Source organism: Physeter macrocephalus, chromosome 6 (assembly GCF_002837175.3).
Source record: "Physeter macrocephalus isolate SW-GA chromosome 6, ASM283717v5, whole genome shotgun sequence".
Classification (NCBI taxonomy): domain Eukaryota; kingdom Metazoa; phylum Chordata; class Mammalia; order Artiodactyla; family Physeteridae; genus Physeter; species Physeter macrocephalus.
In genome coordinates this window covers 37,276,483-37,301,729 of record NC_041219.1, presented here as the reverse complement: position 1 = coordinate 37,301,729, position 25,247 = coordinate 37,276,483, and the positions used below count along the sequence as shown (strand labels likewise).

Genomic DNA, 25,247 nt, shown 5'->3' with positions numbered 1-25,247 from the left:
AAAAAAAAGAAAGAAAAAGAAAAAAAAAAAAAGCCCTAAGAAGACCTGGGCAAGGGTGGGGGAGCAGAGGACCCGAGTGGCGGTTAAGCAGGATTGAGGGAAGGAGGGAGAGAAGAGTATGTGGCCAGGAGAGGCTGTGAAAGGAAAAGCAGTACTTGGCTGTGAAACAGGTGTTCCATCCATTTCTTCCCAGTTTACAACCCACTACCAAAGGTTGGGATGAAGAGGTTTTTCAAGTGGAAAATACCTTCTACAAATAATAGTAATAGTAAAAATAATCATTATTATAAATGGGGACCCCCTCCCCCCAAAAAGCCCTATATGGAAGCAGAGCTGGGGCGTCTCCAGCATGGGCCTCAGGGGCAAGCTCTCAGAACAAAACCCTCTCATTCCAGTCTCCCAAGGGCTCTGGCCTGAAATTCCACTGGGAGGGAATCAGGTTAGGAAATCCCAGAGCCGGAAGAAGCCAGCATTGTACCAGATGCACATGTGAACCTCGCCTTCAGGGATTAACTCACATCCTTTGCAGTTCAGCATCACCCTTGGGACCACCACTCTCCTTTTAAAATGCAAAGGAAGGGGGCTTCCCTGGTGGCGCAGTGGTTGAGAGTCCGCCTGCCGATGCAGGGGACACGGGTTCGTGCCCCGGTCCGGGAGGATCCCACATGTCGCGGAGCGGCTGGGCCCGTGAGCCATGGCCACGGAGCCTGCGCGTCCGGAGCCTGTGCTCTGCAACGGGAGAGGCCACAGCAGAGGGAGGCCCGCGAACCACAAAAAAAAAAAAAATGCAAAGGAAGAAACCCCCTTTGAGGCACTCGCTCACACTAGAACTTGAATGTGGTTTGCGGCTGGATCTCTGGAAGGAATACTCAGAACTGGAGAACAGAGGAGGAGAGAGCAAAATAAAGGGAAGGGCGGGGAGGGGTGGGAGAGCAATGAAGCTCCAAGGGCTATTCTACATCACACTCTGGCTCAGAACTGGCTCCAGCCGAAGCAGTTCTCCGAGAGGTAAAGAGAGGTAAGCAAGACCCTATAAACACTATGGTACTGTCTGCTAAAATTTTTTTAAGTGCTCAGGAGGAATCTGCATGTCTGTGTGATGTAGTTTTATCTCAAGGACTCCGAGGCACTTTGCACCCATGGGCCCAGGCCTCAGCATTCATTGTCTGCAAAGATTTAAGAATCAAAACTCTCCAGCAATCCCACTCCTGGGCCTATATCCAGAGAAAACCACAATTCGAAAAGATACATGCACCCCAATGTTCATTGCAGCACTATTTACAATAGCCAGGACAGGGAAGCAACCTAAATGTCCACTGACAGAGGAGTGGATAAAGAAGATGTGGTACATAATAAACAATGGAATATTACTCAGCCATAAAAAAGAATGAAGTAATGCCATTTGCAGCAACATGGATGGACCGAGGGATTGTCACGCTGAGTGAAGTAAGTCAGACACAGAAAGACGAATATCATACAATATTGCCTATATGTGGAATCTAAAAAAAGGATACAAGTGAACTTATCTACAAAACAGAAATAGAGACACAGATGTAGAAAACAAACTTATGGTTACCGGGGGTAAAGGGGAGGGAGAGATAAATTGGAAGATTGGGATTGACATATACACCCTACTATGTATAAAATAAAAAACTAATAAGAACCTACTGTACAGCACAGGGAACTCTACTCAATAGTCTGTAATGGCCTATATGGGGAAAGAATCTAAAAAAGAGTGGATATATGTATAACTGATTCACTTTGTTGTACACCTGAAACTAACACAACATTGTAAACCAACTATACTCCAATAAAAATTTAAAAAAAAAGAATCAAAACTCATGTTTAGAGACTGAGGGGTTCTTAGCCCCATCTGACCACCCCTGCTCATTTTCAGAGGAAAAAACTGGGCCCCGGGAGGGCACAGAATGACCAAGGGTCCCACAGCAGGGCTGGGAGAGCAGGGCCAGGGCTGCCCTCCCCTAGGCTAGCTGGTCCCCTCCGACTCGGGTCCCTGGCAGCCAAGCCCCACGCTACCTCATTTGCCCCTCTCTATTCCCCTGTCAGGGAGTGCTTAGTGCATAGTAGATACTCACACATTTGTGTCAAATGAATGAAAATAAACCAACAGGTCAAGTGACCTGAGGGTTTCACCAAAGATATTTTTTTCAGCTAAAAGGTATCAGGCCAAACTACTCACTAATAACAGAAGAACAAAGAAAAGAAGTTGGCATGTTCTTTCCTAGCAAACTTCCTCAACATTCTTTCATTGGCCTTCTTAGTCAAAGGGGTTAAAACAAACAAACAAAAACATAAAGCAAAATGAATGATGTGTTCTCGTGGATCTGTCGTGTGCCTGAAACGAGTTTGACAAGCACTCACTCCATAAACGTTAGCCTGCCTTACTGTCTCTCCTTTACTCCTCACGACCACCCTGGAGGTAGGTGGAATCACGTCCATTTTGAAGACCAGGAAACTGAGGCTCAGAGAGATTGAAGAATTTACCGGATGACCCAGCTAGTGAGTGGCTCAGCTGGGATCCAAACCCAGCACGCTTCCCCTGCTTCTCTGAAATGAGACACGTTACAGCTCACAGGCGTTCCGGACTGGAAGGGGCCAGGCAAAAAGGCAGTCCTGAATACTGACCCAGTGTTCTCCAGCTAACCAGGACCTTCAGGTGTTTTATAGACACTCAGCACACTTGCGTTCACAGGAAAGACTTTTCAGGAGCCCCAAACACTGAGGTGGCAGCCGGGTTCAGCCTAAGCTGCCATTAATACCTAATTAATAAACTTCAATTTTCCAACTCTTCTCACAGTTCCTCCAACAGGGACATCCCAGAGCCGTTCAAAAACATCTTCAGATCTGCTTCTCCTTATTGGAGACCCTACAAGCAGCTAGAATAATGAGGGATCTGGGGTTTTGACTTGGGACTAATCTGAACCCTTACGATAGCTAATTCCCATGTCAATCTCCCCTCCTACTTACTGTAAGCGCCTCAAAGCTCCTGATGTCTAACCTGTGGCTGTAGAACTAAAATGAATTAAACTTTCCGGAGATGAAGGTCAGGAGTATAAATCTAAGAATTAGGTGAATGCGTTTGATACAACACAAGAAGAGAAAGAGCACAGCTTCATCTAAAAGCCAGGAGATTTACTACATAGAAACCTTCCACCAAGGGACTCTGACACTCGGCTTTGAAGAATATACTGTATACATTACAACACTTACCTCCCGGGAGAAGAACTCGGCTATCACATACACTCACCAAAATCCATGGCAATCAAACCACTCCCTTTTAACTTTTTTTTTTTTTTTTTGCGGTACGCGGGCCTTTCACCGTTGTGGCCTCTCCCACTGCGGAGCACAGGCTCCAGACGCGCAGGCTCAGTGGCCATGGCTCACGGGCCCAGCCGCTCCGCGGAATGTGGGATCTTCCCGGACCAGGGCACGAACCCGTGTCCCCTGCATCGGCAGGCGGACTCTCAACCACTGCGCCACCAGGGAAGCCCCACCCCCTCTTTTAGATGATCCTGGCCCTTCTGTGAAAACGTGCCCAGAGCAGAGGGTTGTGCCGACTTCCAAAAAGCACAAGGTCCCTGCCCAAGTGCAGCCAGCTGGCGACCAGATAGGTTAGCGCAGACAGGGGCACATCTAGGACAAGCAGGGTCTTTAGAGACCAGCTGGTCCAGTGACTCCCACACCAGTGAAGGGCCTGGGTATGTACAGCTGGGGAGAAGCACCCTCAGAATTGGTTCTGACTGAACAACAGACATGGCCGGAAGCAAAGCGCAATAATGACCTTTCTGGCCAGTACGGTTTGTGGTCCGCCTACTGAGAGAGCATGCAAGAGTTGAAGGAGAGAAAAGGGGGGAGGATGGGGTGAATCCAGCGGAGGCCTCCTCACCCCAGCCCCATTTCACAGGTGAGGCAATGGACACAGGGGCATAAGGGACTCACTCCAGGCCCCATGGCTCGTTAGAGGCAGAGGTACGGCTAGAACAAGGGTCTCCTGATTCCTGTTCCTCGTCCCCTTCTCCTTTTGAACCGAGTTTACATGTGATGCTCTGATATTTTCTATTCTCTTCTCTTTTTCTTTAATGTTAGTACAACTCATTAAAGTGATTTTACAACCTACCGATGGATCGTGAGACATGGTTTAAAACTCCCCAACTTAGACATCTTGAAAGAATCAGGTCAGGGATAAGAGTGCTCGTTTAGGTTCAACTTGGGGCTGCTGAACACAGTAAACGCTGATAAGGAGAACTCATGACTTCCACCCCTAAGACGTCCCTCTCCCCGATGTTCCCATTGTGGTAAACACCACCACTATGCACCTAGCTGGGCAGACTCAACAGCCAGGAGTCATTCTTCATTCCTGTGCCTTACCTGCCATCACCCCCTCCCCCCATCAGCTCATCTTGGGCCCTAACACCTGGTCCAAGCCATCATCACCGCCCCTGGGGCTAGGACGAAGTCCTCTTAACTGGTCTCCCTGCTGCCATCTTGGCCTCCCTACCCTACTCCCTATCAGCAGCCAGAATAACCTTCTCAAAATATAAAACAGTTCACAACATCCTCTCTGCTCCGAAGTCTTCCCACCATCTTAGAACAAAATCCAGAGTCCTTTCTATGGCCCAGGAGGCCCCACGTGACCCACCTGCCCGCTCCTCACCTCTCCTCTAGCAACCACCATTCTATCGTACCTTCTGTCTTTATGAGTTTCACTCCTCTAGGGACTTCATATAAGTGGAACCAAACAGTATTTGTCCTTTATGTGTCTGGCTTATGTCACTCAGCAGAACTTCTTCAAGGTTCATCCACGGTGTAGCACGTCAGAATCTCCCTCTAGGGCTGAATGAAATTCCACTGTATGTATATCCACTTTTGTTTATCCATTCGTCCACTGATGAACACCTGGGTTGCCTCTGCCTTCTGGCTGCTGTGAATAATGCTGCTATGAACGTGGAGGTACAAATATCTGGTTGAGTCCCTGCTGGGGTTTTGCTTTCTAAGCTGTCTCACCGGGACATGGAGAGTGAACCCGAGATGGGCCAAGAGGCTGCTGGGTGAGGGCCTTGACTGGTGGCCTATGAGTGGGCTCTGTGAGGATGCTAGGTGGTCACAGGAGCGTGGCTCACCGGGCGTGACCTCAGAACCACGGCCTTGGAGCGAGACACCACGGTCTGCAGTCAGCTGTCACTTTCACTGGGTCTTAGAGCAGTGAGCCCAGTGGGCGGGCAGGGAATCAGAATGGAATGAAGCCACCAGGTGGGGTCTGGTCTTCCGTGGGGAGACATTTGAATTAGGCAGTAAGTGACTTGAGTCTGGGTCATGCGTTACAAGAGCCCCCCACTCGGAGGCAGAGCTCAGCTCCCCAGCCAGGGGTTGGCTCACAAAGACGCTTCCAGCCACGGAGGCAGTAACCCCCAAAATTGCTGGAGGTGACCCCAAAATTGTTTGAGACATCAAAATTGCTTCCTTAAAAACCCAGCATGATTTCAAATTAAGTACCCCAAAAGTCCAAAACAGGCAAATATAAAGACGCAGAAAGTAGGCTAGCAGTTGTCTAAGGCTGGGGGTAGGGAGGCAAGGAACAGTAAATAGATGCAAAAGTTCTTTTTAGGGTGATGGAAACGTTCTAAAATTAGATTGTGGTGATAGTTGTAGAGCTCTGCAAACATACTAAAATTCATTGACTTCTACACTTAGAGTAAGTGAATTTCACATGTAAATTATATCTCAATATGGCTATTATTTTAAATAAGTACAGAAATGTTTAAGAAGAAAACCCATAAGATTAATATTTTTAAGATTCTGACCTACTCAAGTAGCAGGAGTTACCCTGCCTTACCAATATGAAGGATTTAATTGAACAATTTATTTGACTTGAGATTTTAAGTTGAAGTCTTCTATGTTTACATATAATATTAGAGCATTTAAGAAACTTAATGTTTGTCATTGAGGTATTAGATTTATATTATTTAAGTATTTGTTTGTTAATCAGACATCTGAAGTACTCAAAAAGGACATTAAGTATATGAGATTTTAAGTGCAATTTAAAACGTTAAAAGAAGGTGAAGTTTGTTCAGGGGTCAATGATTAATCAAAGGCTACCGTAAATGTAACTTAAAATTTACTAGATTTATGAGTCGCAGAGTAAGATTCTTAACTTAAAGGCTAGCTTGCTAGATTTATAACTTAAAGTTCTTTACAAGCTTCTTTTGTACACAACTGTTACACTCAGTGACATGAAAACGCTCACATTCACAGAGGATTAACAGGAATTGGCACCTTCGGGCTGGTCTCAGGGTGGAGACACTGAGCATCTCAGGTGAAGGAGAAGCAGCCCCCAACCCAAACCTCATCACAAATTCCTGAAAGCCCCTACAGCGGTGGATGAATTTTACTGTTGAGAAACCTAAGAGCCTGTGGAAAAACACAGTCCAAGGAATTAAACTGGCAGTTAACCTAGGAAAGCCCTTATAAATTACCTTTTACGGTCACCTAAATAAAACGAGAGAGACAGCATGGCAGTCCACATATTAATTACATTCTACACACCTGGAAGGAATAATTAATGGGCATGGTACAGTTAATTTTCATTTACCTTTCCTTGCCTGCTGGAGAATTTCTACACTCTCCCCTGCAGTTTTCTTGGAATGCTTATAAATTTATTTTGCAGTGATGCAGATAATATGCCAAAATACTTTCTTCCCTGTGGCTGGTGCTCCAAGTCTGATTTTACGACTGGAGACATTTATGTCTGCCTCTGGGCTTCCCCCACAGCTTCAGAGACACGGTGTAATGAATAACTCGGCTGCTTGAGAAGGGAAATATTCTAGGTAACCTTTCCTTAAGCTACTCAAGCATGGCAGGGCATTAACCCCAAAGCTACTCCTTAAAGCCATCCCCACAAAGCTAGCTGGCTCCGGGCAGGATCATTTCACGCTGATACAGCCGGGCTGTGCCGGGCACCCCCATCTCTTACACAGGGTTCCTCCACTCGCTCCCGGCCACACAGCCTCTTCAAAGGCCCAAGGGGACTGTCGCCCATCCTGTGTCTCTCTCAGGGCCATCTGGTCAAAACTTGCTCCTGCCTGGGCTCCTGCTTTCTTCCCCTTTTCTCCACCCTGTCCATAGTGTCGTAGACTGAATACTGTCCCCCTCAATTCATGTCCCCTCAGAACCTCAGAATGGAATCTTATCTAGAAATAGGGTCTTTGCAGATGTTATTAAATTAAGAGAGGTTGTCCTGGATTAGAGTGGGTCCTAAATCCAATGACTGGTCCTTATAAGAAGGGAGGACACAGACAGACTCACACTGTGGTACTTTTGTTATGGCAGCTCTAGGAAACAAATACATGGGGGTTCATGTCCTGTGTGACCCTGACAAGATAATCTCTTGGCCTCAGTTACCCCATCTGTGAAATGGGGATAATGATATGCCTACTTAGTAGGGATGTTTTGAGGACTAAATAAATTCATCCATGTCAAGTGTTTGGAACAGGACCTGGTCTGAGATAAGTCCCCAATAAGCTATAATTAGCTAACCATTCCTGACGTCCGGTACCTTCTTTATCTATCTCCCAAAAGAGCACCTCAAAATCCTCGTCTATGGCAACCCAAAATCTCACTGTTGTACACATGATATACACATATTAATCTGTGGACACTAGGCTACTTCACGAATGGGAGAGGAACTCTCGTCACAGTTGGTGACGTATGATGGAGGTCTAACCATTCTGCTCCAAATGAGCATAAGGCAGGTTCAGGATGCTGAAGCGGGGGTGTTGAACAGACAGCGTGCATACCTTTTCTCCAGAAGCACAAGACAGCTAGAGATTGTCTCCCACAATGAAAGACACAGTCACAGTAATAAAGAGCTAGAGCCTTCCAAGGCAGCCAGCCACCCATCTACGCAAACCCACATTTTCATTTCCATATGTCTAGATGAGTTAAAGATGGAAATTATCTTTTTAATTGTTCACTTGTATTATTTTCTTCTGACATGTTTCTGGCACAAGACGCTAGCAGAGAGAACACTGATTTTAAAAATATCCCCATATGTGCTACATCACTGGAACTGTGTGAAGATGTTTACTGCCTTCAACTCCAGCAATTTCCCTCTTGGGAAATTACACCAAGGGAACAATTCAACAGAAGCTAACAGGTTTATGCACAAAGATGTTTACTGTACTATTTCCCTTCTAATGGGAAAAAACCGTAAACACTCTAAGATGTCCAAGATCAGAGGAATAATTTCATAAATCATAGTTCACTTAGGTACATCATTAACAAATCACAGTATATTCACTACTCAAAAAATGATACTGTTATTAAAAGCAATAATGTGAAGATATGGAAAAGAGGTTGAAGTGAAAGCAGCAGGATTCATAATAGTATGAGGATCAGGATCTTGGCTAGGTAAATGTACACACATATAAAAATGAAAACAATTGTCAGAGTGCCTCGTGCCTTCCTTCCATGCTGTGTATCATTTTTCCCACTTAAAAATGATGGCTTCAATATAATGCTAGATCCAGATCAGCTCTCAGCGTTAAAAGTGCTACTGGAAAGCCAGAGACATTCTTAACAAAAAGCTGGAATTTTCCCAAAGAGGACACCAAAATTATCTGCAGCCACTGATGTGGAAAGTCTTCCCCGATAGATCTTTGAAAAATGAGAGCACTTAATTTTTGCATGTCTCAGGGCCATAAATTGCTGAAGTGTAATTTATGTTGCCACCGCCAAGTAGTGGAGGGATGAGGCAGGTGCAGGAGAAGATCCAAAAATGAGTGAAGGGGAGGCTCGGGATGGGGGCAGAAAAGGCACATGTGGTCTTTGGGGGAAGCTAGGCTGTGCTTCAAATGTTATTCTTCTTGAAATATGGTCAGAGGGAAAAGACCACTGCAGCTGTATCCTATTACACACGCCCACGCTTCCCATCTCCCTCCCTCCCTCTTAGGGAATCCAAGATGCAAGGCTGAACCTCACTCCACAGTCCCTCTGAAGACATGCAGTGGGATGGGAATGAACCCAAGGAGGGGCAAGAAAGGACCTGAGCTACCGCAGCGATTTTCCCCAGGAAAATGTTTCCCATTTTTTTTTTTTTTTCAAACCAAAAAAAAAAAAAGCTTTCTGACTATATGGAGAGACAGAGTCCCATCTTTCTCCCAAAGGTGAGGAAGTCACGCACAAGATCCTTGCTGGCATGATACGCAGGAAGGCATATGCCTTCTTGGGGTGCAGCACACATATCAAGGCTGCGTTTAGATATTAAAATTCCTTCAAAGTCAGCCAGGCAGGCTTTATTTGTGCAGGCAAATTAAAAAGCTGTAAAACAATAACGAGGTGTTTGCAAATGATTCCAGCTACAAGGGGATGTGAGAGCCACTTGCTTGTCTATATATATGAGACCTGGCCAGGTGTGTTAGAAAGGGTTCTGGTTCAGGGCTTGTGGCCACCTACTATCCGGTGACCCAGGGAGAAGGGGGACAGGAACAAGCTGAACATATTTGGAGTTCCTATTACACACCATGCCGAATGCCAGGTACTTTAGTAAACATTATTTAACCTTCCCTTCCTCACTGCCATCCTGAAACCTAAGTGTTATCATTCCCATTTTACAGATGAGGAAGCAAGTGCAGAGAGGTTATCTGCAAAGAGTCACGCAGCCGATAACTAACAGATTCTCTAGACTAATATAGCAGGTAAGTGTTTATTATCTGAATGTTATCAACAGAGATCTGTCTGATGTAGGAGAGGGGGAGGAGCAGAGCAGACATGAAACACACGGAAGGCAGCATTCACAACCCTGGGTCCAGCCCTTATTAAGAATAATAATGGGAAAACACGTCAATGAGATTTAAGTCACTTACTAAAAGTAATGGAATGGAGTTAATATATCTGTCTGACACAGCTGGGTCAAAATGTTGACATCAAAGTGTTCAAACACCATGGACTTCATTGCCAGGGGGTAGAGCAAAGTGGCTAAAGATGTTAGCCCTAAGGGTGGTAGAATACCTGCTTCAATCTCGGCTCCTACACTAGCCAGCTGGGTGATCTTCTGCAAGTTCTGTGTCCCAGTTTTCTCACCGATAAGTATGGGAACGAGAGAACTTGCCTTTTAAGATTAAGAGGATTACGTGAGATGAAAGCACCAACATTGCCAACCATGACTCATGTCATTTTCATGTTTTTTAACTTCTCTGAAATCGAGGGGCATCTTACAATCATAGCCTTTTTCGATTGGATAGGATGATGATGGTGGTGACAATCCCTGACTCTCTCCACAGACCTGTGGGCCTTCCCTCATCCCTATATCCCCAACCCCATGCCTCAGCTTAAAGTCCAAACCCCTGGAAGGAATGTGTCCCCCCTGCCTTTCTCCCTCCCTCTCTCCTTCTCTCTCTCCCCTGACTGCAAATTTAATGCTTTCTTTTCCAAGCCAAGATAACTATCCTCAAGTCCAAATGACACAGTGCCGCAGCATCAAAATGCCCTGTACCCGCTGAGGGTGACCCCAAAGAGAAGGCTCACTCAGGTGCAGGCAGGTAGCTCCGGGATAAGCAGCCCCCTGAGACAGCCCGGTACCCAAGCCATTCATCACAACGCCAAGGTCCCTGAACCAGTGGCCTGAATAACACTGGAAGCCACCACACCCTGTGAGTGTCAGGGCAGAGTGGGGTAGTGATCTTTAGAAGAACCAAGAAAGACCCCCTTATTATAAGACCCAACCCTCCTCCAAATAACTGCCCGGACTTCACTGCCAGAGGGTAGAGCAAAGTGGCTAAAGATGTTAGCCCTAAGGATGATAGAATTTATTTATTTATTTATTTATTTTATATTTATTTTTGGCTGTATTGGGTCTTCGTTTCTGTGCGAGGGCTTTCTCCAGTTGCGGTGAGCGGGGGCCACTCTTCATCGCGGTGCGAAGGCCTCTCGCTGTCGCGGCCTCTCCCGTTGCAGAGCACAGGCTGCAGACGCGCAGGCTCAGTAGTTGTGGCTCACGGGCCTAGCCGCGGGGGATCTTCCCAGACTGGGGCACGAACCCGTGTCCCCTGCACTGGCAGGCGGATTCCTAACCACTGCACCACCAGGGAAGCCCAGGGTGATAGAATTTTTGAGGCCAGAAATCCCAGACAGCGTCTCCAATGTTAAGCCACTAAATCAAATAACAACCAGCTTTCTAAACGTTTGAAAAACCACAACATCAAAAGCAAACAAATAGGGGTAGAATTTTCTCAATTATCAAGCTTTTCTCACATAAACTTTGTTAAACCGTTGACACAGTGATGCTTGACATATATATGAATAGCTATATACATACATTGATATATAATACTAATATCTCAAAAATATTAATAGATCATGGTGATTTCTAGGTGATCCTCCACCTGACCAAGTCTGAGGTTATTCCTCCAGCAGAAGGTCAAGGAGGTCAGCATCCTGGGAGCAGGACCCAAGTCCATAAGAGTGAGGATGGAGGAAGCATCTGCTTCTAAGAGGTTCTGATGGGAGAAGTAAGCTCCTGGATGTCCAAGGTCAAGGGCAAGTGACTTCATGGAGAGGGAAATCAGGACAGAAGTGGGAGGGCCAGGGAAACAGAGGGAAAGCACTTCTGGCCCTTCACTTCTTTCAGACCTCAATAAACATCAACACACGCTTTTCACGATAAGCATAATTGAGCTTCAGGGTATTTGGAAACAGGCAGCCCAATGTCGAACTTAAACTTAAGTAATTAAACTTCTTTGTAATTAAACTTTTTTGTTTTAACATCCTGACCTTTACTATGCTGGCCCGTGCATGTAGTCAAAGCTTTTGGCTTTACTGTACTGGAAACTTTAGTCAAATCGAGAAACCAATTTTTAGTTTCAATTTTCTTTTATACTCTTGCTTAAGCCTAGACTCTTCCTTCTTGTTAACAGAAATCCCCAAAGATATTTTATTCCCCAAATCTATAATGTATGGGGGAAAAGACATAAATGATTTCTGGCTTCAATCCCTTAATGAAATAACTGAAGGGCCGAGACAGCAAAAAGCAAATGGTTTTATTCAAAATTCAAGCCTTTTCTTCAAATGTCTATCGGAAATAAAAGGGACTGGGCTTCCCTGGTAGCACAGTGGTTAAGAATCCGCCTGCCAATGCAGGGGACACAGGTTCAAGCCCTGGTCCGGGAAGATCCCACACGCCGCGGAGTAGCTAAGCCCATGCGCCACAACTACTGAGGCTGCACTCTAGGGCCCGCAAGCCACAACTACTGAGCCCGCGTGCTACAACTACTGAAGCCCACGCACCCTAGACCCATGCTCCACAACAAGCCAAGCCACTGCAATGAGAAGCCCGCGCACCGCAACAGAGTAGCCCCTGCTCGATGCAACTAGAGAAAGCCCGCACACAGCAACGAAGACCCAACGCAGCCAAAAATAAATAAATAAATAAAATTTTAAAAAAAGAAGACATATAAGGGACTGATTACTTAGGGTTGACCTTATGTGACCATTATCTGTGGTCTTCAATCACAAATAACCATTTGTAAATAACCATTCCATGTGCCTCTCAATGATCACTGCCGGTGATAATTGAGGGTGCGGTGACCCAAGCCATTCAGAAGCAGTAGGTGATCCAAAACGTCGCTTCTGGTCAGCTGGGACTGCTAAGCAGGCTCCTTGAACATTTAGCTTTTATCTCCAGTGACATTTGGCCTCAAAAGTTACTCAAACGACCTTGCGTCTTGTGAGCACAGCGGCAGAATCGGGGCTGGGAGGGCAGGGATGCAGCCCAGGCGATTCATCACCAACACACCGCAATCGGAAGTTACCTGTGTTGGAATGGACGCATTCTCTTGAAACTCCATTGGAGATGAAAGAGTAAAATAGCCCATTCCTGACACGGGATGAATAACAATGAATACCTGTTTAGCTGTCTGCCTATTCCAGTGGGCCTTCCACACACATCCTCACTGCCTCTTGTTTTAAAAAGGAGAAATCCCCCATCACAGAGGTTCAGTGATGTACCCATGGTCCCAAGATGAATCATGGCGTCTCCATTCTATCAGTGAGGAAATGGAGGCTCAGGGACATACGTGACTTGTTCAGGGGCACAGAGCTCAGTGGTGGAACAGAGACTCAAACCCAGGTAATACAGGCCCAGGTTCAGTCTTATCCCTCTGCACAAAAGGTGCCTCCTTTATGGAAGTTTGTTCTAAAAAGGTGGGGGAGGGGTTGTGCATGGAAAGAAATATTCTTGGAGCATCCACACTGTCCTGGGACCACAGAGGCGAAAGAGAATAGATCAGCCTTCACTGAGCTTCAAGGCTCAGTAGTGCCCTTTGTTGTTCTTCTAGCAACTTTCTCTGATTCTTTAAGGGTAACAAGAAAACAGAAGCATGTAATTAAGCCCCTTAACAGATACCTGGGCACCAACTCATGGCTTCTTCCTTATGTCAGAGACCATGTTAAATTCCTTTTTGTACCTCCTACTCTGAGTGGGGTCAGTACAAAATAAGTCCTCCATAAACACAATATTTAGTCAATCAATTAATCCGATTTTGCAGCTGAGACGATTGTACATCACAAGAGCCCAGAACCTTCCTAGAAGTTTTTACTCGGGAATGTGAGGGGTCTGGCTCTCAAGCGATGGTCGGTGTCCAAACAATAGAGCCAGCTTTCCATGTCTCCTCAAGAACCCCTATCACAGAGGGCTCTGTTGAGTTCTTTGTGTAGCTTATATCTGAATCATTTCCCAGACTGAAAGGACAGTGACTAAATAACATCAGATGGGACTTCAGAATTCTGGGAAAGGATAAGGCACGCCAGAAAGCTGATGACTCAATATTCCACTTTTCAAACCAGCTGTGCTGCCATCCTGGAAAGAGAGCCTCGGTACCCAGGGCTGTCATCAGAACAGAGGCAGGGGGTTCCAAAACGTAATCAGGAAGATAAAGATCTTAGGAAAGAAACTGAAATGTCTGCCCAGGAGCAAAGATTGATTCTACCCTAGTACAGGAAAAGGCAAATGGAGAAGGCACATAATCTATAAATAATTTTGGAAAGACTTCTCATTTCAGGAAAACTTATATTCAGGTTTTTTGTTTTTTTTTTTTTTTAATATTGCAAGCCAACTGGTCAATGGAAGCCAGAGTTCAAGGACTAGAGAGGTCTGATGCAGTGGAAAGTCAGTGGGCTGGGGACCAGGAGGCCCGTGTTGGGCTGGGTTCCTAACTAGCAGGGTGACCTTGGGTAAGCACCCACCCTCTTTTCTGGGTCTCAATTTCCTCATTTTTAAATAAGGGGGGTTATTCTATAGAAGTTCCCTTCCAGCTGCAAAATTCAATCCTTCTGTAACTCAGTCTACGTGCTGATCCAACGCCCTCCCCTCCACTGCTGTGAGGCTCACCAAATTCCTTTGGCAACGTGCTCCACCAGTGAACAGGCCAGCTTTTGTAGGCCTCCTCAGAGTGGTAACCACAGAAATGAACCCAAATGCACCAAAAAATGTAAATGGGTCTTGAGCGCTCTCATACGTATGAAGTCAACAGTGTGAAATTTATAACAAGATGGTCTACAGATCTTTTGTTGACACACGGTGTAAAAAAAAAAAAAAAAAAAAAAAAAAATCTCCTTTTAAATATAAAAAGGCCCATTTGTTTGGTTCTCAACTCAATCAGTCTTGAGCCGTCAGCATTTGAAACCCTAGTCCCAGTCGTGACCGTGGGTTGCCTCTTAGCGACACACACATAGGAGGGAAACTTGGATTCTTTACAGAGATAGCCTCTATTCTGCTGGGGAACTGGGGGAGGCAGGGGAAGTTGCCTTTGGCATCGACCAGCCCTTGGCATTGACCAGACAATGAACTCATCATCCTGCCTGGCCCAGAAATAGAAATTGAACGTTAAACATAGCTCACCAGCATCTCCTCCACCAGCATCTCAGACTGAGGTTAAGTGGCTCACAAGAAAGTCTGAAGCGGGGATGCTTACTTAATGCTTAAGAATTTATCCCATCACCCCAATAACGCCCGCTGCTCCACTGTCATCTGAAAGAAATTATTAAGCACCTAATGTGTACACAGCCCTTCCGTCCTAGACTGTTCCAAAAGGAACCCTCTGGATTGGGCTGCATGCCCCAAAATGTGAATGTATTTCATGCCACTGAACTGTACACCTAAAGATGGTGAAAATGGTCACTTTCATGATATGTATATTTTACAATTTTTTTAAAGATACCAAAAAAAAAAAAAAAAAAAAAAAGACTTAGACTGCAGCCCCCAGACACACCTAATCATACTGATGCAAAATAGAAACACTCAGCCAGCGAGCTATTTCCAGCCTGTCCCCAAAATGTCTGGGGCCGATGATAATAGCCTCTCCCCTGGCCAAAGCAACCACGAAATTTGTTTAAGCATCATGCCTAGAGCCTCAGAGTAAATCCACAGCCATTTCCACCCTTCCCAGAGGGCTCAGTACTGAGACCTAGACTAGCGGTTCTCCAACCTGAACGCCCCTCAGGACTGCCTGGGGGGAGGTCAATGCAGATTCCAGGGTCCCATGACCAAGATCCTGATTCAACAGGCCTCTCTCAAAGCCCAGGAATGTGCCCTTTTAAAAATATCCCAGGTGATTTGGAGGAACTTGGGGTGTACTAAAGGGTTGAGCAGGGGGGTAGGTGGACAGGATGCAGCCCTTACGTGGGCTTTAGAATCAGCCAAAGGGGTGTGGCCACAGGGACTGCCCCCAGCTCCTGCTCCCCAGTGAAGGCTGCCAGGGGCTCTTTCCCAACTTCAAGGAGGCCCTTGGCTTTGAATCCTTGAATAAGTCTGGGCGAAGTAGAGTGTGCGGTTCCACCACCTTCCCCACGGCTAGTGGACCTTCTGCCAGAACCAGAACACCCAGAGTCCAGGCCCGACTCTCTTCCACACCCTTTTCATGACCATGCCTCAGTCTTCTCCCTGTGTAAAATGGGGCCGATAGTACCTGCCCTGGCTGACTCCTCGGGCTGTTGCATCAGGGGTTCCAGGCCCCGTTCTCCCAACTGTGTGGCCTTGGGCTCTTTACATTTCACCTCTCTAGACCTCAGCTTCCATATCATTCAAACGGGAATAAAAAGAGTACTAAGCTCACAGAGCTCTCATGAGGACTAAAGGAACTAATGCAAGAAAAGCTCTCAATCCACTGGAACACAGAGAAGGAGCACTTAAGAAATATTAACTATTATTGTATTTATTAATACGCTGCACTTGGGGGTGCTTGGTAGGGAACAAATCTAAGAGATGACCGTTTTCACACTTTTATTATTTAAGAAAAGACCAGAACTTGTGTGTGCCATCCACCCTGTGATTACACATCACGGCCCTTTGGCTTAGAGGTGACAAGCATGACTTTGAGAAGCCAACCCTTTTACTTCAAAAGTGAGTTTCTCCACTCTCTATCGGAAAGGCCTCCAACCCTGCTGCTCCCGGAACAGCCTCCCTCAGAAGGGAGCCACGTGGGGACTCCGTGCCTCAGGCAGGACAGTCTGCAGACTGCATTTCACCTCACCCACTGATGTCACCTTCCAGCCACACAGAACCACTCAGAGATCTCAGAAGACACCCAGGAATTTCTGTTCTTTCCTACGGTCAAGCTGTTCCTGCTTCCAGAACTTTCTATGCTTCAGCCAAGACCCTCTTCACCCAGATTGTCACTCGGGCTGCAGCTCAGTTGCCCCGCCTGAGGGAGGCCTTCTCCAGCATCCCTTTCATCCCATTATCCTGTGTGTCTTCCTTAGAGCACTGGCCCCCCCACCCCCGACCTGAAGGGACCGCATCACAGTCCCCTCCCTCCTGAACATCAAGCTCTAAGAGAACCCCTGCCCTGCTCACTGCAACAACAGTGCCTGGCACGCTGGAAAAAACTTGATGCCTGAATCGTACATCTCAGCCAGGGTGAACATGGAACCCAGGTACCCTGAGATGGTCCCATTCATGCCTGTGGGCCTGGAGCCAAGTTTAAAAGCTCTTCCTTTCATTCTAACAAGTGGCTCGTTTGATGGTGAAACTTGCACTGCTCTAATGAGAGGTGATACAGCCCAGGGGTTAGGAGCCTGGAAGTTCTAGAATCAGACCAACTTTGGTATCAGTCCCAAGCTGCCACTTCCTACCGTGTTGTCCTCAGCAGGTCATGACTGTCTGATAAAACCATCCTCGGAGTATTTCAGAGAGACTGAAAGACAGCACGTATGTAGGCACCTGAAACATGGCACGTGGTAGATAGTCAATAAATGTTATTATGAATAATAATAATAATAATAGCATTTTTTTCTCCTCTGAAGACAGAGGACCGAGTCCACCACCTACCAGTCACGTGACCTTGGCCAATTTACCTACTATCCCTGCCACTTCTCAGCTCTAAAGTGAGAAGACAGCGCTCCGCAGCCTGGTCGCCGGCCGCGCCACGTCCCGGGCCGTGGTCTTCGGTCTTCTGGCCGCGCGGCTGCTGACCCACCGGCACACGCGGTGAGGAAGCAGGCGTAGGGAAGCAAAGTCACCCGGCCAGCAAGAAGCCCGCCTGGGATTTGAAGCCAGGAAGTGTGGGGCTAAAGTCAGGCTCATAACCATCCTGCCCTCCTGCCTCTTGTGCAAAGATCGCCGCTCCTGTGTCCTGTCTGTGGGCTCAGACCCGGAGCGGGAGAGGGCTGGTGCACACTGGGCTCCTCCGGCCCTGTGCTGAGCCAGCCCTTAAACAGAGCCTTCGGGAGAAGCCGGCTCACAGGGAGGCGACCTGGAGAGCCTCCGCCGGACCTGGGCAGTATCCCCCGGTTGGGCTATGCTCTGGAGTTTGGAAAAGATGCTGCCAGCTTCCTCACTAGGATGAAGGAGAAGCCCGGTGATATCTTTACTGTGCTGGTGGGGGGCAGGTATGCCACTGTCCTCCTGGACCCACACTCCTATCACATGGTGGTGTGGGAGCCTCGCACCAGGCTGGACTTCCACGCCTATGCCGTCTTCCTCGTGGAGAGGATTTTTTCGACGCGCAGCTTCCGCATTACAGCCCCAGCGATGAAAAGTCCAAGATGAAACCGACTCTCCTCCACGAAGAACTCCAGGCGTGCACGGAAGCCGTGTATGCCAACCTCCACACTGCCCTGCTGGGTGACACCAGGGAAGCAGGCAGTGGCTGGCATGAGACGGGACTCCTCGAATTCTCCTACGGCTGCCCGCTCAGAGCCGGCTACCTGACTCTGCATGGTGTCGAGGCAGCGCCCCACACCCGGGAGAGCCAGGCCCGGGACCGCATCCACTCAGCCGACGGCTTCCACGCCTTCCGCCAGCTCGACCTGCTACTCCCCAAACTGGCACGTGGCTCCCTGTCACTGGGGGATAGGGACCAGGTGTGCAGGGTCAAAGGTCGCCTGTGGAAGCTGCTGTCCCCAGCCAGGCAGGCCACTCCGGCCCACCGGAGCAAATGGCTGGAGAGTTACCTGCTGCACCTGGAGGAGACGGGCGTGTTGGAGGAGATGCAGGCAGGGGCTCTGGTGCTGCAGCTCTGGGCCACGCGGGGGAACATGGGTCCTGCTGCCTTCTGGCTCCTGCTCTTCCTCCTCAAGAACCCCGAGGCCCTGGCTGCTGTCCGTGGAGAGCTGGAGCCTATTCTCTTGCGAGTAGAGCAGCCCATTTCGCAGATGACCACCCTCCCACAGAAGGTTCTGGACAGTGTGCCTGTGCTGAACAGCGTGCTGAGTGAGAGCCTCAGGCTCACCGCTGCACCCTTCATCACCCGCGAGGTCGTGGCGGACCTGGCCTTGCCCATGGCAGATGGGCGGGAATTCACCTGCGATGTGGCAACTGCCTCCTCCTCTTCCCCTTCCTGAGTCCCCAGAAGGACCCGGAGATCTACACAGACCCAGAGGTATTTAAATACAACCAATTCCTGAACCCTGATGGATCAGGGAAGAAAGACTCTTACAAGGATGGTAAGCGACTGAAGAATTACAGCATGCCGTGGGGAGCAGGGCACAACCAGTGCCTGGGGAGGGGTTACGCCATCAGCAGCACCAAACAGTTCGTGTTCCTTGTGCTGGCGCACTTTGACCTGGAGCTGATCAGCCCGGACGTGGAGATGCCCCAGTCTGACCTCAGCAGGTACGGCTTCGGGCTGATGCAGCCGGAATGTGACGTGCCTGTCCGTTACCGCATCCGGCCTTGGGCTCCGGGGAAGACGGGACTCCACGCACCCAGCCTTGCCCCTAGTGGCCCAACGTTCTGTGCCTGCGTTCGAACTGGGTACAGAGCTTTGAACACCCAAGGGTGCCAAGCATTATCCCTTCCCTACTGTTTTTCCTAGAAGGCTGTGTCTGGGGGAGGGGAAAGAAGGGGAGTGAAGAAAAGACACCAAAAGCTCTGCGGATTATCTGCTGCAAAGGTTAAGCTCCAAAATGAGGCTCTTTCCGCAGCCCCTCTTGCTGCTCTCACCTTTATGATATCCACTAAAGCTAGGGCAGACGGGGCAAAACTAGGAGACCCCACTGCCCTGCCCCCAACCCCCACGGGCTGCTGTCCAAGGCCCTGACAATGGTGTGGTCCAGACCCCAACCAGTCAAAGCAGATGCTGGCCATAAAAAGGCCATTTGGGGCCTAGCAGTGCGTCTGTTGAAAGAAATTCTGTCCCCCAATTTTTATGAAACGACCTAAAGCCAAAAAAATAAAAATAAAAAATAAAATAAAATGAGAAGACTTCCTAAGCTCACAAGGTTGTTGTGAGGATCAGATGAGATCATCTGGGTAAAGCACGGCGCCTCGTACATCCTGAGCACTCAATAAACTGCAGCAATTAGTAACACCCATATTGTCGCCTTTCCTCCTAAAAGCATGAGCTCCTTGAGGGCAGGAACCCTGTATACTCACTTCTCTATCCCTAACACTAAATGCCTGGCACATTTTTCTAGAAGGAAGGAAATGAGTGGGGTTTTTTTTGAGGTCATCTCACGCCCATCACCCTCCAGCTTGATTTCTGGTGTGTGTGGGGGGGCGGAGGGCAGGTAGATGGGACACAGAGAAGGCACGGAGCTTGGGTTGGTTGCACAGAGCCGCAAAGGTAGAAAGCGAATTTGCTGGAAGTGTGGAGGATGACAGATGGTAAAGTCCCCAGCTGGTCACACACCTACTAGTGGGAAAGGGAGGCTGGTTAAATGTTACAAATGAGTCAACTTTCTCTTAGACAATAAGATCAACAAGAAAGACAGTGATGGGGAGAGGAACAAACAGGGTGAGAAGGAGAGAAACAGGCCCCTGGGCCCTGCTCTTGTGTAACTTAACCCTTTGGGAGGAAGGGGTGAGGTGGGGGGCACACGGGACTGGAAAGCCGTCGAGCTGGGGGACGGCAGGGGAGCCACCGATTTAATTTAGATCCTCCCCAATGGGCTGCATCACAGCCTGGCTCGCTGCTCATTTCACGCTCCTCTGACACAGATGGGAAGATCAAACCCAGGACATGTCGGTTTTGTAGGCTACCAGATATGTCAAAACCGTTAACCGTTTCTGAATTTAGCGATTTGGCAGAATGTGGAGCGGAGCTGCTCGGATGGCCAAGCGCGCTGACTGCAAAGAGTTTCTTTCGCAATCTTGTCCTCTTCTGCCAACTGTAAGCTAAGATCATGAAGCAGAATCAACATGGCTACGTGGAGTGTCAGCCTTCAAGAGGGAAAGCCAAGTGTTGGGGGCTCCCAGCACCGCATGGTCAATGGCACCACCCCAATACTACCTGCACCACCATCACCGACAATGCTGTAATTTATCCCCCAATGATCCACGAGTGGGAGAATAGATGGATAAGGTATAGCCTGGGTACCCTGGAGGCACCCCAAAACTGCGGTCCCTAAATACCTAGCCTGGAATCTCCCCACTTCATTATCTTCTAATCCCACACATAACACCTGAATTTTCAATCAATCCAGCGTGGGCACTGTGCTCCCACGTGCCTATGATGTGCTCAGCTACAGGGCAACAAGTTAGGAAGATTACAAAATGGAATCAGACATCCTCTGAGCTCTTCTCTAAATTATAAAAGCAACTGCTCATAACAGAATATTGAGAACATAAGGAAGACTGGTTTTTAAGTAAACTGCCCACAAATCCTAATGATTGTTCCTTTAAGTAAATTTGACAGGTTGTATTTGTCATGTGTTTTTTTGTTGTTGTTTTTTTTTTTTCATTCAGAATATAAAACATTCTGAAAAATGAGGGGTCTCGGGCTTCCCTGGTGGCACAGTGGTTGAGAGTCCGCCTGCCGATGCAGGGGACACGGGTTCGTGCCCCGGTCTGGGAGGATCCCACATGCCGCAGAGTGGCTGGGCCCGTGAGCCATGGCCGCTGAGCCTGCGCGTCCGGAGTCTGTGCCCCGCAACGGGAAAGGCCACAACAGTGAGAGGCCTGCGTACCGCAAAAAAAAAATATGGCAACTCCCGGAGGGTTTTCTATCCCTCTCTATCCCTAGAATTTCTTCCCCACCAAGTCAAGAAGTTTGCCTTATTTTGTTTTATAAACTAGTAGAATATGGAATCAGACTACTGGGTTCCAATTTGGGCTCTGTCACATCCTGGCTCTATGACCTTGGACTGGTTACTGAATCTCCACCTGCCTCAATTTTCTCATCTCTAAAATGGGAATAATAGTAATACTTCTCAGGACTGTTGTGGGGATTAATGAGCTATTATAAGAACACTTAAAAAGAGTGCCTAGCAGTTTTAAGTATTTACTTTATTAAGTACTTAATAAATGTAGCTATATACGTAAGGCAGCACTGCCTTTAAAAGTAGGTCATTAGCTTTTTAAGATCCCCTAGGGTGGGTTTCAACTTTTATAAGTAGAAAGGCAGTATAGAATACTGGTTAAGAACACAAACTATAAAACCACACTGCCTGGGATTGAATCCCAGTTCTGCTTTTCTGCTGTGTGATCTTGGCTGTTACTTAACCTCTCTGAGATTTAGTTTCTGTAAAATGGAACTAATATTGCCTTCACGCTTAAGTGAATACAAACACATAGTAAGTAACATAACAAAGCATGACAGTTTGCGGCTGTCACTGTATTTCTAGGGGAGGTCCCATCAGCAACAAAGAGTCACATTCGTAAAACATCAAGATGCCATTCAAAGTCCCAGGAAGCAACTAGGTAACCAGCCATTAGCCACTCTCACCCCATCTTAGCTCTGTTCAAAGTTGCTAATGTACAGTTCATTAGTGAAGGCGTAGCAAGCAGAATTCAATTAAAATTGGCCCAGCTTTCTGCTCCAGGTCCCTCCATCCCCATCCTGCAGCAGGACTGAGAGCTAAGGGGGACAGACAGCAGGGCTGATGCACACAGTGGGAGGGGCCCACTGGCGTGGTACCTTTGGCTGTTGCATGGCAACAGGAGCTGCCAAGACAGAAGAGCATCAGTAAACTGCAAAGAGAGAAGAGAGCCTGGCCCCTGCATGCAGTCAGCATCAAAGCATCCATGAGGCTGGAAGGCAAGGAGACCCCAGCCCTAAATAGCAGCTCTGGTGACAGGGCCCAGCCCAAGCCTGTGAATCCTGGTGTGGAAAGGAACAGACACACCGGTCCTTCCCTATAGTGACCTGCCCTGGGGAGCCACAAATGCATGGACCAGCTTAGCCTCTAAACCTTCCACACAGCTCAGGGTGGGCCTGGAACCCCTCTCCATACCTCAGGAAGGGAGGCAGATCCGCAAGAGAGCTCGTGCCCAACTGGAGCTTGGGAATGTCTCACTGAGGACAGAACAACAGAACATAAGACAGTGTATCTCAGCAGGAATGTAACTAGAGGTGCTGTGGGCTGTCAGGAGAGGGCAAGTTTCCCGGAGAAGGAAGCTGGATCTTAAGAGACACAAGGAAATGGAAGAGGAGGCAGGGAAAGAAGGGCAGTGACACAAGTCCCACGCACCCAAGGAACACCTTTCTACACAAAGAGAAACCCACCATTTAAAACAAACCTTTCTCTGCCTTCTACAAAAGGATTCAATTTTCTGCCAGATCTGACTGAAGCTCAAAGGTATTTTGTAACTGCACTTCCCTGCCTATCTAAAGATGTCCCGACTTGTCAGTCACCCTGAACCTCAGATGCATTTCGCCTGTTCCACAAAATGTGGTCCGTCTGACCCACAAGGCTCAATTTCCTAAAGATTCTTGCAGCTTTAACGTGGCTGAATGAAGTGGCTATGATATTTTATCGGAGTGACGGTACTTTATTCTTTACAGACGTCAGAAAATTGTGCCTCTGGTGAATCGGTCCTGATGGAGAACCTCAGATTTAAAGAACTAGGGGGAGAAGTTTTATGTATATATTATTATACACACACACACACACACACACACACACACATACATGTGTGTTTATACATTATGAAAGCTGCTTATATAAACTTTATATGCATATAAACTTTATGTGTGTATGAACATTTGTGTGCGTGTGTGTGTTTTACCCCACCTAATAAGCAGATCTGCCTTGAGCTGGATATGTAAGGCTCGGGTCTCAATTTCTATAACTGCAAAGGCATAGGGTTTCTCAGTCTTGGACACTGTGGGGTGAGGATCCTAAGGCTCCATTCTAGTTCAGTGTGGAGAAAAGTGCTAGGATCCACTGGTGATGTCTGCTGTGGTCACACTAAGGAGAGACGGGAGGTGTGTTTGCTGGTACCTGGCTCAGCTCAAAGGACCCACCTGATAGATGATTTTCAGGATCTTAGAACTGAGTCCCAAACAGAGGGTTCTTTTAGAATCTCTAAAGGTCTATTAGTTCAAACACTCTGAGCACTGAGCTATAAAGGCCACACTCATGGGTTCAAAGCCATCCCCTTGCTGCAAGTAGAGAAAGAAATGCTGTTTGTGTTGGGAAGATCCCTCCCAAACCCACTCCTACAAGCTCCCTGTGAGCACAGGCCCCCAAGGTGTGGTCACAAGTTTCTCCTCCACTGGTGGGACAGGGGAATGGTTTCCCAGCATTTCTGCACAGCTGTTGCGTCACAATAATAACTTCTGTGAGGGTCTAAAATGATTTCCATTATGAGCAGCTTTCACTTTATAGAAAGACCCCCACTCCCCTCAATGCAACGAAGGAAAAAGAGAAAGGCGACACAAATGACAATAATGATGTCTATGGATTTTGAGACAGACCTTGGGAGAGGCAACGGAGAAAGAAAAATTTACAGGAACCCTGAAGCCTCGTGACCTGTCTGTGTGGGACATTCTAGATTCCCATACAGCAGTGACACCGAGGCCCAGAGTCATGATGTTTAACTCCATGGGACGGGCACACAGCCAGCGAATGGCTTCCAAGCCCTGTCCTTTCCACGCTGTAGTAACACAGACTAGACACCTCTAGGGGCTGCAGTGGGGCAGGGCCGGAGGATCTGGAATGCTGACAGGACCTAGGAAGTGAAGACAGAGAGGATGCACAAGGAAAGGAGAACGTAGTTTCCACAGGGCCCATCCCATGGCTCAGAGAAACTAAGTAAACATAGCCTGGGTGTTTCCATCCCAACTTCTCAGCCTCCGTTTCCGTTTCCCTCCAGCTTGCCCGGCTGAGAGAGGTGCGACGGCTGCTGAAGAAAGAACACTATGCTCTGCTCCTTTATCTCTGAAAAGATCTGGAGACCAGCCCAATCTCAAGGGACCGCTGACAAGAACAAGAAATCACCAAGTGCAGAATGCCCTCATTAGCCAGGCTTCTAACCGCCGCCGGTGGGTGATGTCAGGACCACACGGTTCCTCCCCTGGGCCCTGGCATCCTCACGCGTTCATATCTCCCCACCCCTGCCACGCTGCCTGCAGACTCCTAGAATACCGAATATCAGTCCAATACAGAAAGCAATTTACTAATGTCCTAAAAAATATGGGGGCTGCACAAGGTGGTCTCTGGAGTCTGTTCCAGGATGGCAGTTCAGAGACAGCTGTAGCTGGTTCTGACTTTTATCACCGTGTGCAGCCAGGAACTTTCAAATCCCACCATCAGAGGCCCCTGGAGGTAAAAGGCAAATGTCTTATTGGGGGAAAAATAGTACTTTAGCAAATGATCATTGAGTCTCATCTTGGACAGACTTGGGGAGAAAAAGAGATATGATAGGGGAGTGAATGTGGAAAGGAAACTAGGCTCTGAAAGCCTTGAACAGTCAGGGACGACTGGAACAATGGCATAAAAATAGCAGTTATGGGGCTTCCCTGGTGGCGCAGTGGTTGAGAGTCCGCCTGCCGATGCAGGGGACACGGGTTCAC

General features: G+C 47.9%; 2 protein-coding genes across 2 annotated transcripts in view; one reads left to right on the top strand and one right to left on the bottom strand.

Annotated features, from left to right (window-relative positions):
* The window catches only part of CHST11 (carbohydrate sulfotransferase 11), a 226,043-nt gene that overhangs the window by 105,291 nt on the left and 95,505 nt on the right, over positions 1-25,247 (bottom strand).
* LOC102985868 (prostacyclin synthase-like) overlaps positions 16,934-25,247 on the top strand; it is a 12,325-nt gene continuing 4,011 nt past the window's right edge. Inside the window, 5 exon segments of the mRNA XM_024127501.1 lie at positions 16,934-16,944; positions 17,396-17,497; positions 17,758-18,004; positions 18,007-18,808; positions 18,811-19,264. Of these exon segments, the coding sequence (XP_023983269.1) occupies positions 16,934-16,944; positions 17,396-17,497; positions 17,758-18,004; positions 18,007-18,808; positions 18,811-19,264 (1,616 nt within the window).